Genomic DNA, 13,156 nt, shown 5'->3' on the forward strand with positions numbered 1-13,156 from the left:
GATGGAGAAAAGACAGTCTCTTCAACAAGTGGTGGTGTGAAAGCTGGACAGCTTATCTATCAATCAATGAAATTAGAACTCCCTCACACCATGTACAAAGATAAACTCAAAATGGTTTAAGGATCTAAATATAAGAAACGATGCCATAAAACTCCTAGAAGAGAACATAGGTAAAACATTCTCTGACATAAATCTTAGCAATGTTTTCTTAGGTCAGTCTACCAAGGCAATAGAAATAAAAGCAAAAATAAACAAATGTGACCTAATCAAATGTAAAAGCTTATGCACAGCAGAGGAAACCATCAATGAAAGGACAACCTACGAATGGGAGAAAATATTTGCAAATGATATGACTGATAAGGGGTTAATATCCAACATATATAAAGAGCTCATAAAACTCAACATCAAAAAAACCCCAAACAACCTGATTAAAAAATGGACAGAAGACCTGAATAGATGTTTTTCCAAAGAAGATATACAGATGGCCAAGACGCACATGAAAAGGTGCTCAACGTTGCTAATCATCAGAGAAATGCAAATCAAAACCACAATGAGATACCACCTCACACTTGTCAGAATGGCTATCATCAAGAACACAAATAACAAATACTGGAGGGAATGTATAAAAGGGAACCCTCGTACACTATTGGTGGGAATGTAAATTAGTGCAGCCACAGTGGGAAACAGTATGACAGTTTCTCAAAAAACTAAAAATAGAACTACCATATGACCCAGCAATTTCACTCTTGGGTATATATATATATATATATATATATATATATATATATGAAAAAAATGAAAACACTAATTTGAAAAGATAAATGCACCCCAATGTTCAAAGCAGCATTATTTACAGTTGCCAAGATATGGAAGCAGCCCAAGTGCCCATCAACAGATGAATGGATAAAAAAGACATGGTATATATATATATATATATATATATATATATATATATATATACACACAATGGAATACTACTCAGCCATAAAAAATGAAATCTTGCCATTTGCAACAACATGGATGGACTTGGAGGGTATCATGCTAAGTGAAGTAAGTCAGACAGAGAAAGACAAATACTGTATGATATGACTTATATGTGGAATCTAAAAAATAAACTAGTGAATATAACAAAGAAACCAACTTACAGAGAACAGACTAGTGGTTACCAGAGGGAAGAGGAAGGGGGAGGGGCAAGACAGGGGTAGGGGATTAAAATGTACAAACTATTAAGTATAAAATAAACTACAAGGATATACTGTACAACATAGGGAATATAGCCAATATTTTATAACTATAAATGGAGTATAAGCTTTAAAAACTGTGAATCACTATGTTGTACACCTGTAACTTACGTAATATTGTACATCAACTATATTGAAAAGTCTGAGGGGACAGATCAGAGGCTCCTGCTAGGTTCTGCTGTGATAGGCACAAAGTTGTCCCAGATGATCCCGTACAATCCTGTGTACTGGGGAGGAGGTTTGAGGGTTTCCCCTAGAGTGGCCATAACCCCACCCTGCTTCTGCCAGCAAGTGGGGTACTTTCTCCTTAACTTATGTAACCTTTCTTAATCTGTACTGTCCAGGGAAATCATGACAATCTACATAGAAAGATCAGGTCCAAACTCATATTGAACCATAGTTCTTTATTAACTTGAAGTTGTTGCTGTAATTTGAATATCAGCAGAGAGAATTTGTTGGCATTGTTTTTCCGCTCTGTGAGGACATTCTAGTCAAAAGGAAAAGCAGTCTGTACAAGGGTGTGGTGATTATGAATATCATTTAAGTCATGATTTTAACCTCTAATAGTGCCACATTTATTGACCATCTTCCATATGTCTAACACTAGAATTAAGGTATGTATGTAGATGCTACACAAAGACAAATTTTTGGCTTGATCAAACACTGAGTACCTACGGCATATTCCTTACATTAGCTTTTGTGTTCTTCATCACAACCCAAAAGAGTTGGTGGTATTATCACCATCTTAGATTAGAAAACAGGTTCAGAGATGAGTTTGAATTCAGACTCAGGTCTGTCTTACTCCAAAGTCCATGCCCACAGGATGGCAGGGGCTGCCTCAGGTCTCAGAGAAAAGTCTTTCACTGGAGGCATTCAAGCCTGTAAACTGGCTATACTACCTGGTCATAAATAAAGGGAAGCCCTCAGGGAGGAGTTACATGCTGGTCTTTTCCTTTTGGTTTTCTTTCCTTGGCAAGCAACGGACAGATTTCTGACAGAATCTTAACTGAATTTTTTTTTTTTTTTTGGTATGTGGGCCTCTCACTGTTGTGGCCTCTCCCGTTGCGGAGCACAGGCTCCGGACGCGCAGGCTCAGCGGCCATGGCTCACGGGCCCAGCTGCTCTGCGGCATGTGGGATCCTCCCGGACCGGGGCACGAACCCGTGTTCCCCACATCGGCAGGTGGACTCCCAACCACTGCGCCACCAGGGAAGCCCCTTAACTGAAAATTTAAAGTATAAACAACATTCTAAAGTTAAAGATATGATTTTTATTGAACATGTATAAGATTCACCTTTACATTACTCAAATATTTTACAATAAAAAGTTTTGGCAAAGAAAAGGAAAAAATTTCCTGGATTAATAGCTGGGAGGTTAAAATAAAGAAATATATAAATATGAAGGTCATTCTCCATGTATTAGAGATTAGAATACTAATGGAATCACTTCAATAAAAAATTTTTCATAAACATTTACATGATTACCCACAACTGTATCAATTTCCAGAGGACCAAATAAATGTCTAAGAGGAAGGTGATCCCCCAAGTAAGATGTATTTCCAAAAAAACAAACTGAATATACCGTAAATGTCTTCCTGTATGTGGGATTTGGTCAATGAATATCAGCAAGAGAATTCATTATTATATGCATAAGATGAACATAAACGTTTGTAAATGTGGAGTTTGTTGTCCACGTAAATAAAAAAATTTGCCAGTTTTGTCATATGGAGAGTAGCTAGAGACCACCCACATGCCCATTTAAAATATACTGTGTATATACTATCTTCTGAAAAGTCACATATATAAGGGAATAAGGCCTTTATATCTAAAGCAGTCTTAAAACAGGTTAATATAGGCATGTTTCATCCTTTGTATTTTTAGACTTCATCTTCTTTAACATCTCAGCTATTAAGACTATGTACAGTACCTAAGCCAACACATGGGTAACGGCACAACACAATTTCAACTACAGTACTAGGTTACATTAACATGACATACCATCCAAGAGAACTGACCAAGCATAATTTCTGAACTGCCCCAGTTAAAGGTCTGTTAAAATAAAATGCAACCCTGTCATATAAGCCCAGTATCTTTTAGAGCATTATCATATATAATGGAAGCCTAACACTTCAGAGAACTTCAACGAAGTATTTAATAATACCATCAGCTTGAACTTGTAAGGTAGTCTAGTTAGCATGGAAATCTTAAATTCTAAAAATACTTCTGGATGTTTTAATATATTAAAACTCATTGACACCTGAATGTGTGGGTGACTGGAGGCTAGTAGGAGATTTTTTTCCCTTCTAGCAACAAATGGGCTAAGTGGTGGACCTCTGTGGCTCATGGTTTCCATTTAAAAAACCAAAAAGCACATATACAGAAGAATCTAGTTAGGACATCATTACTCTGATAGTATTTTGCTGAAATGGGTTGGTGGACTTTAGGATTCTTGGCCAAGACTTTCTCAGATTATAAGTACCAGTCCAAATTAGTTGTCTGTATACAGAAGCCTTCACCACCACCATCGCAAAGGGGGAGTCAACCATCAGAGTGTAAACTAATGGCCCAGGGCCTTCTCTGCCCTCTGCTACCCTTCACATCCTCTCTAGTCTTGTTCACCAGCACAAGTCACAGGAAGTGGGCTCCTGACTGGTCTCTGTGTTTCCCCCAAACAAGGTATTTAAGACACTTCATTATCTGATCAGAAATACTTAGCTTTAAAAATACCATCAATCTTTTTCTCTAGGGTAAGATTAGAAAAAGAAAATGTTATATATCGGCAAATTCTCCAGGACTAGGTGATTTAAAATTCGACTTTAATATTAAAAAAATAAAATATTTAATATTTAAAAGTTGAAAAGTTATTAAGATTTAATTTTTCAGATTTATTTTTGAAACTCAAAATGGAACCAAAAGTAGACTTGGTATTTAATAAGCAGATTTTTTTCAATAGCTATATGGTTAAGATATTACTAGTATATACTCTAAGAAAAACTAGAAAGTAAGACACTTAGGTCCTTTAACAAATATTTTCAAGGACTGTAATGAAATCTGATTGCAAAGTATTATGATAGAACACAAAATAGAATAAAATAAATCCAGGCTTTCACTGAAGAAAGCGGACACCGTCATCTTTTTTCTTCCTAATGTTTCTACTTATCAAAACATATGTTATACTTACTAGTACCTTAAGCAAGATGTATCTGGTGGCTGCTCAAATTGTAAAGGCACGATTTTCAAAATCTCTCCACATTTTGTTCTTAAAAAATAATGCTATATCATCTTAAATACCAAGAGCCAGTCTTGTATAAAGGTATTGGGCCAAGGGCAGCCAAGGATGAGTAAGATGTGGGCAGTGCCCTAATCACAGCATCTTTTACATATCTGGAAAATGTCCTCACTGAACCTAACTTACAATCTAGTTTTTATTATCACTTTCAAAACTGCAAAATCATCTGCAGAAGTGCCAATAAAAAACATAGCCTAGAATACTTTGAAAATAGAAAAATATGTTTTTAAGACGTCATAATAAATGTCTCTCTAAACAATATCTTCACATCTCTATTAAAAACTTTCTTTGATTGTTTTTTTCTTCCCATGATATATAACGAATGGATCAATTCACCTGTTTATTCGCAGACGGCATGTCTTTACCATTAAGGTAATATTTTCCTTGGTTAGACTAAAATGTTCAGGTCAATTTTTTTTCTTCAAAACAAATCTTAAAAAATAAAAAAGCATGACTAATAAGTCAGAAAATCCTATCTTTCAACATTCAAGATATTCTAAAACGGGGTGTTATCTCTTTAAAAAAATATCAGAATCTATTTATAAAAGTAGTATTGAATTAATTTGGAATACCCAATCCTTGAAATATTAAAAAAAAAAACCCTAACATGAACTATTCAAAAATTTTCAAACCTCTAAATCTGAATATTAAAAATAAATTTAAAAAAATAATATATTTTTCCCTCTGACTTTGCCAACATGGAAATATTAGACCAAAGTAATTCTAACACAGCACATTTCTTGGACATGGTTTTGAAAGTAAGGACTGGGAATGACTGGTTCTACAGAATCAATATTTTTCTTCAGTGACTGAGTGATTCCAAGAAAATTAAGATCTTTCCGTACAGACACTGTCATGTAAGACCAGAAAAACTCTTAAGGTTTATCTGCTGTGCTATTTAACTGGATCCAGATCAGATATTCTTATTTTAAAAGCTCTATTTGATGTATGTTATATTCTATTCTTGCCTCAAAATAACTAATTTCTGATACAGTAAAGAAGAAAACAGAAAACCATGGGTCCATGTCAGTGATGTCAAGTGGCTGTCCCCTGTCCTTTATCCACTACCTCCTTGGAATAATTTTCAGTTTCATGTAAGCCTGAACTTACAGAGAAAAGGCAGCTCTGTTTCTGACCATATCACAATTTTCCTCCTGTTGTTCTAAATTTTGACTCCTGAAACCATCAGATATTATTCTGTTAACAGCGCTCTTACATCAGGGTGTCTTATGGTAGCCTAACAATATGGAGTCTTAAACTTCGGTCTCTCATATAGTGCTAGTGGGAATTCTGTAGCTCATCTAATATTAACAAGTAATGATACATACTGCATAATAATAGCATTATACCCATTCACGTATCTCAGACTTAAATAACTCACATTTGTTATTCAATTTATGACTAATACATTTAGAATTAAGCATTTTACATGTTTAAAATGTAGTATAACACCTTCCCAAATCACGAACACCCACATTTTATATCAAATATTGCATCAAAAAGAGTGAATGAACTTAGTACAATACCGTGATAGTATAATATGGAAGATTTCCTTCACAGGAATTATATCTATTCTTGGCAAAGTTTATAGAGTTTAAATTATTTTCACTTATTGTCTCTCAAACATAAAATTAAAAAGTTAGAGCCCAAATCAGTCAAGCACTTCTATCACACGTTTTACACTTCAACATTAAAATTATACTCAGATGTATAGTGCTGTTTTTCCCACTGGATGTTTTGAAAAAAAAAGAAGGCTTTTCATTATTATGTGCAGTGACCACAGAAGCTGTGTACCTGTAAGCACACGCGGCACACTGCCCTGATACTACCATTCCGATGTTCCCTGTGGGTGGGTGAGAAAGGAGAGTGGTGGGCACCTTCAGAGAAGAAATCAGTGTTGGCTTTCCTCTTGATAGATGAACATGCTGCATTTTTTTTTAATAGGTTCACTTTCTCATAAGTGCTTGAATAAAGTGCCTTGACAGCTCAACTGACCACATCTTAAACCCCTAGGGAAGCTTCAGTTCACCAGCTTGATTTCTAGCGTTTGATCACAACTTGTTCATAAGCTCCAGACCCCACCCTAAAAGTAGGGAAAAAACAAAACAAAACTTCAAACTTGTGAGCTGTAGTGTTTGAGATTGTTCCACTTAATTTTGTCCCCAAAGAGATAGTGCATTAGGCATTTTCTACTTGATTTGATATCCAGAAGGTTTATATTTGATATCACAGAGAGAAAGTACTTGAAGTATTGAATGTTTATAATTAATACACTGGGATTAGTCTAGTCCCTGATCACCTCATACTTATTCCCACAGTAATCTAGTAATGTTTCCAAATTCTTAACTATCAACACACTGTGGCAAACATGTTTATATGTAAATCCAGGAGCATATATTGACTCTAGCAGTTCAGGTCTTGCGCTGACTTAATGGATGATAGTTTTTAGTTGCATTAGTATTGTGGCGTCTTAACGTACTTAACAAGGAAGCACAAAAATTATTTTAGTCGAATGCAAATGTCTTTATAGGTGGTCAGTATTGTAAATTATATCTATGCTAATGCAGATTAAAAGGGAAAATGATCTTGAAGAGGGCTTTATTTCTTCACGAGCATGGTTTGTCAGACTGCTGGCTGTCCTCCCACATCTACTCTCCCCTTTTCCATGGTTTTAGCTAGGGACAGCCTGCTTGGTTAGAGACATTTCCTGAACTCCTTTGTCTACAGGTGTGGCCTTGTGAGTAAGTTTCACCCCCAGGGAACGTGAATGGAGATATGCCAACTTCTGCCTCACTTGCTTTAAAGGGACATTGCTTGCCTTGGACTGGTAGCAATTTTGATAACACAGGTAAGGAGGATGGTAAAGGACAAAATGGAGGTACCTGCACCAGTGAATCATTTCTGGGGCAAAGCTGTCCCTCCAGGCTGGCCATTTTATTTTTGGGTTTCTTTATTATAGCAGCTTAGCCTTTGCCCTAATATGCCAGGTACTAACTGACCTCTATTAATGAAATATGGAGAATACTAAAAGACTTAAAATTTGCAAGCTTTGTGAATAAAGTACTTAGAAATACTTAAATTAAGTAAAGACCTCATCAACAGGTTTTTTTTTTTTTCTTTGTTGATTCACCTGGTACCTTGGCCTTATGTTATAATGGAATGAACACATGTTCCGTCTATTGTTTCTTGGTCTGGGAGGATAAGGTTTTTGTGTTTGTTTTTCTGGTGCTGAAGGAAAGTGCAGCGTTTATTGCAGGGCACCATGTAAGGAGTCCAGGGCAGGTAGTGCTCAAAACATCCAAACTGGGAGTTTCCTGGCACTCCAGTGGTTAGGACTCCGCGCTTTCACTGCCAAGGGTGCGGGTTCAATTTCAATCCCTGGTTGTGGAACTAATATCCTGCAAGCCTTGCAGCACGGCAAAAAACCCCAACCAAACAAACAAGAAAAACACCAAACCAAACCAAAAAAAAAACCCCGAACTCCCCTGATAAAGGTTTTCTATGAGCCTATAAACACAGTGTCTTTTTGAGGGAGCTGGATTTATTTTTGGATGAGGATCATTCTACCCTTTCACTGACCCCTCCTGAGTGATTAGGAGGAAAGCTAAAGTGGTATTGCATGGTGGGAGGGTATTACTGCTTAAAGTTATCACCAGGCGCCTATCTCCTCATTTGTCAAGATGCCAGGGACTACTACCTGACATTTCACTCTGAGTATGCCAGAGATCAGTAAGACCAGAAGCAACCACCATGACTGGTCTCTGCCCTTAATGGAATTTTAAGGGGAAATTCTAAAAAATGGAAGTAAGGTAGTAGTTACTAGTCCACCAGGACTGAATTGGAATTCTCAGTTGATTGCTCAGAGACTTCTGTTCTTACAGATTCATTCTAAAGAAGAAATAGGAACATCCTCAACAGAATACCAGTGAACGCTCTTTCACAGCTGCAGATAATCAGAATTTGAAGGAACCTTGGTGAGCACCACTGCACATAGGCTTTTAGATGCCCTAAAATGGTTCTGCTTCGGGCAGTGATGGAGTGACAGGAACCAGACTTTCGCTCCTGCTTCAAATAACTAGAAAACTGGATAGACTATATGAAACAACAGTTTTCACACACTGGACAGCAGGCAGCATGGGACGGGCCCTGAGATAAGGGAAAGAAAGAAAGAAAAGCCAGACAAACTGCCTCAGCTTGCTGCCTAAAGCCATCTCCTTCTGGACCCTCCCAGCCTACAGCACAGGGAGGGAGGACCCAGATACGGCTAGGTGGTCTCTGTCAGTGGAGGACTCAGGTCAGAGCTCAGGGATGCAGGAGCTACAATTTGTAAGTCTGGGGTACCAGAAGGAGTGGAGAAAAAATAATGGCTGCAGAATTTCCAATTTTGATGAAAATTTTAAACCCACAGATTCAAGAAAAGCTCAATGAACCCTAAGCAGAATAAACACAAAGAAAAACACGCCAAGGCACATCATAAGCAAACTGCTAAAAACCAGAGATGAAGAGAAAAGCTTAAAAGCAGTCAGAGATGAAAGATAAATCACAGAGGAATAAAAGTAGAAATGAAAGCAGACTACTTGTCAGAAATTAAATGTCCCAAAGGCAAGCAAGGAGGTACATGCGGGGTTCTGTAAGCAGCCCTGAGCTGGCCAGGCTGTATCCACTAGACTTAAAATGGATTACTGCAAACAGTCCTCCCCAAGTCTCTATCACTTGTTGCCCTGTTCTCTTCAATCTCACAGGTTCCCTTTTGGAACCGTGGTTCTTGTGCCTCTTCTGTGCTCTAGGTAAATGATTCTGGTTTCATCCTGTGCTACTAGTTTATCTTACATAATGGATCTGACACTAACACATTAGCTTCTCTGATGAATACCCACCATTTATGGAGAGCCTATGTGAACAAGTACTCGCTGGACAGTTCAAATTAACTGCCATAAGAACTCTGAGAGACAGACCTTTAATTAGTATATATAAAGTACTTGAGTGTTTACTGCACACCAGATTTTGTCCTAAGCATTACCATGTCTTCCCTCGTTTAATTTTAACACTATTAACTCTTATGAGGTGGGTTCTATTATCATCACTATTTTATAGGTGAGGACACTGAGGCAGAGAGAAGTGAAGTAACTTACCAAAGACACACAGCTAATAAATGGTGGAGCTTGGGACTGAACACAGGCAGCCCACTCCAGAGCGTGTGTTGTTCTCCCAGGGATGCAGCTGTCTTTTTGGTAGCAAGTGAGAGATGCAGTATGTCAAGATCATGGCTAAGCTGGGTAATTATGGCTAAGCCAGGAACAGAACCCATATCTGACTCCATGGCCCAGCCTCCTTTCACCATGACACATTGTTTCTGACATTCTTCAGCATGTAATATGAATCTGCTTCAACCCCTAATTGTCCCTTTAGGCTTTCACGTATTGGGTGATTTTTTTTAACATTCATTTGGAAGGAGGACGGGAGCCAGAATTCTTAACTACATAAATGCCTTTATATCCTAGGTTCTAGATTCTCTCTCAACTAGAAATTATCTTTTTTTCTCTGCAAACAACACAAATAGCTAGCATATATTGAGAACCTTTTATGTGCCAGGTACTGTGCTAAGTAACTTTACATAAATGATCTAAACCTAACCCTCACAAAAATCCTATGAGTTACATAACTTATTTACCATTCCCATTTTACAGGTGAGGAAAATGAGGCTTACAGAGAGTTTACTAACACTGTAAAGTCAATAGTGGAAGAGCTATGACTGGACCCTGAGTAGTCTAATGAGATAGCCCATGCGTTCATTATTTTGGTTCCTTTTGGTTGGAACTGTAGCTTTTGCTGTTTCTCCACCTGAAATAATAATAGCTAGGGCTTACTGAGTATATCATGTCATTTATACTTTATAACAACTCCAGGAAGTAGGCATATGATCACATTTTTAATAGAGCTCAGTTCAACTGAAGTTAAATGATTTACTCCCAAAGTGGTCGTGGTCTGGTTAAGATGTGAACCTGTCTCTTTAACTCAAAAACACATTTTCTCTACCATACATGTCATTGTCCTTATAAATGTCATTCTTCTACCTAGTTCCCTGCTACTAGTCTTTCCCTGCTCCTATCTACCCTCAAAATTATGGCCAGTTACTTTTCTAAAATGCCAATCTGATAGGTCAGTTCCCTGCTGAAGAATGACCAATGGCTCCCCAGTGTACACAAGAAGGGTAAACATTTTGTTATGGGGACGGAGGCTCTTTACAACCTGTCTTCAAGATACTTCCCAGCCTCATGTCCCACAACTCCATTTCACATGCCCCACCTCCTTAGAAAAACCTGTTTATGGGCATTCTCTAAGTAGGTGATATTATTCATAAACCAGTAAGATAAAATGATTAAGTACAATGAATGGGCTTTAGACTCAAGAGACATGGGTATGACCTTGGTTTTAACACTTACTAGCTTTAAGGCCTTCCTTGGGTAAACTTCCTTAACCTCTTTTTATCTTTGCTTCCTCTTTTAAAAAACTAATAATAGTATTGAAAGAGATGAGAATTGAATGAAACATACACATGGTGCTCAGCACATAACTAATAAAAGTTCAATAAGTATTGCCTATAATTATTATATATTCACTACTATATAATTATATATTATAATTATTATGCCTGTTAAGTTCCTTCTATTTGTTCCTACTACCAGGAATATCTGTCTTCCACATACCCCTTCGTAACCGCTCACTTATCTTTTATTCTCCCAAAGACCCTCTTCAAGTGTCAACTTTTCCAGGAAGTTTTCTCTGCCTGAGTGAGGTGCCATCTCAGAGTTTCCTCTACTTCTCTGTATTATAGAATTTATCATACTGCTATAAAATTTAGTTTGTCTATCTCACCTGCTAGAAAGGGTCAGATAACAAATATCTTAGGAGGGCCACATAGTCTCTGTTATACTGCTCATGGCTCCTACTGTAGCACAAAGCAGCCAATTCAGACAATATGTGTAGACAATACGTAAACAGGTGGGCTGTATTCCAATAAAACTTTGTTTACAGAAATAGGCAGTGAGCCAACAGGGCCCACGGGCTGTAGTTTTCCAAACTCGCATGCTAGACTATAATCTAGCTGAGGGTAAGAGCTGGGTCTTTCTTCTTTGCACCCTTAACCACAAGTTGGCCCAATAAATTGTTACTGAATTTAATAAGTGCATAAGTAAATGAAAGTTGCAAAAGGTCTAAATTGTGTGACTCCTCTATCCTCCACAGCACAGTTTTATTCCCACCTATCACATCTGAAGGTAGTCAGTTGCTGATGTAGGTGTTTGCTCCTTTGCATCCTTTGGGCCCTGCAATGTGATGGACGCATAGGAGGTACTCAATAAAATGAGTATTGGTAGAAGAAATGAATTAAACATTCCTTCTGGTTTTGAGCATTAGAGAATAAAATAACTGTCTTGGACCAAGGGGGCTCCCTCCCCCTGCAACTCTGACTTAGGCTGTCGTTGTGCTGGAGTTCTACATAAATACTCCACGGGAATACTGGGTACTGGGTGCACAGGGGCCAGGCTGTGGGGAAGCAGTGGAGTGATCAGCATTTCGAAGGTGTCCTCAGCATCTGTGCTCACCGTTACCTGCTGCAGTGCTGGGAACCAGAATGCCAAGTCTGGCAGGTGCCTTTTCTTCATCCGAGTCTAAGTAACTACCAACACGAAAATTAGTTTTCCAAACTTATTTTTCTTAATATGTATGTTAGGCTCTAGTGGGGCGCAGAAAAGAGAGTACAAGAAAGATTAATATCAGTGTCTGCTACTGAGTGGTTGTGTCAACTGCTCATAACAGACAAGATCGCTGATTGAAAATATAATTTTGCTTTGCTGTAAGCTAGCAGCCTAAGAACTCTTTTCTAAATGTCCTTTGTACACTGCAGCTTGCCCGGTGCTCTACCAGTTCTCTACTAATACATTCTAAAAATACATCTAAGGAAATCAACAAATAAACTTATAAAATACAATTTCAAACATATTCAGGATAAGGAAAACTAAGAGCTACACTAAGAGCTGTAATTCTTCTCATGGAACTACTAATATTGTGCTTTCTAGCCTCAATCTAATACAAACTTTGTAACCTTCATCTTCTACTCATGAGCATTTAAAAGAAAAAGTCAGTCTATTCTTCATTTTAGTGAGATACTCTTTGGACTACATACCTGTTTGGAAGATGATGACTGCCAAAGGTTGTACTTCCCCCAGGACCCACAAATAACCTCAGTCCTTCTTCTGCAATATACATTTACAATATTTGTTATAGGTACAATTGTTAGATTGTCAAATAACATTCATATTATAATAAATTCACATTTTACATTCAGTTTTGTTAAAGAAATAAAAACTTAAAAAAAGAACTACATACATGTTTTAAAACAGACAGTTTAAAAGATATCCTAATAGTTACTTCTTGTTAACTTTCTTAAAGCTATTTTTCTTAAAGCCCAGTAAAGAAGGCAGCTGTTCCTACAAACTTCCTCAAGCAGGGTTTAATTATTTTTCTTTACAACCAGTTACATAATGAAACTAAGTCCATTGTTAACTGCTCTCTATTCACACCAGCATGAATAATTATAACTTTCAAATTGGTGGCACGTGAATTTT

At 37.4% G+C, this 13,156-nt stretch overlaps 1 protein-coding gene across 8 annotated transcripts in view; it reads right to left on the reverse strand.

The window, feature by feature from the left end:
• Positions 1-13,156, reverse strand: part of EEIG2 (EEIG family member 2) — a 144,664-nt gene that overhangs the window by 34,886 nt on the left and 96,622 nt on the right. For 3 of the 8 annotated variants that reach the window (XM_022584186.3, XM_089918647.1, XM_089918643.1), the window contains one exon: positions 12,715-12,784. In XM_022584186.3, coding sequence (XP_022439894.1) covers positions 12,715-12,784 — 70 coding nt within the window. The other 5 variants (XM_022584183.3, XM_022584185.3, XM_089918654.1 and 2 more) reach the window with 5 other exon arrangements.

This window comes from Delphinapterus leucas, chromosome 1, assembly GCF_059928025.1.
Source record: "Delphinapterus leucas isolate spDelLeu-1000000601 "Yukka" chromosome 1, BTC_Dleu_Yukka2, whole genome shotgun sequence".
Classification (NCBI taxonomy): domain Eukaryota; kingdom Metazoa; phylum Chordata; class Mammalia; order Artiodactyla; family Monodontidae; genus Delphinapterus; species Delphinapterus leucas.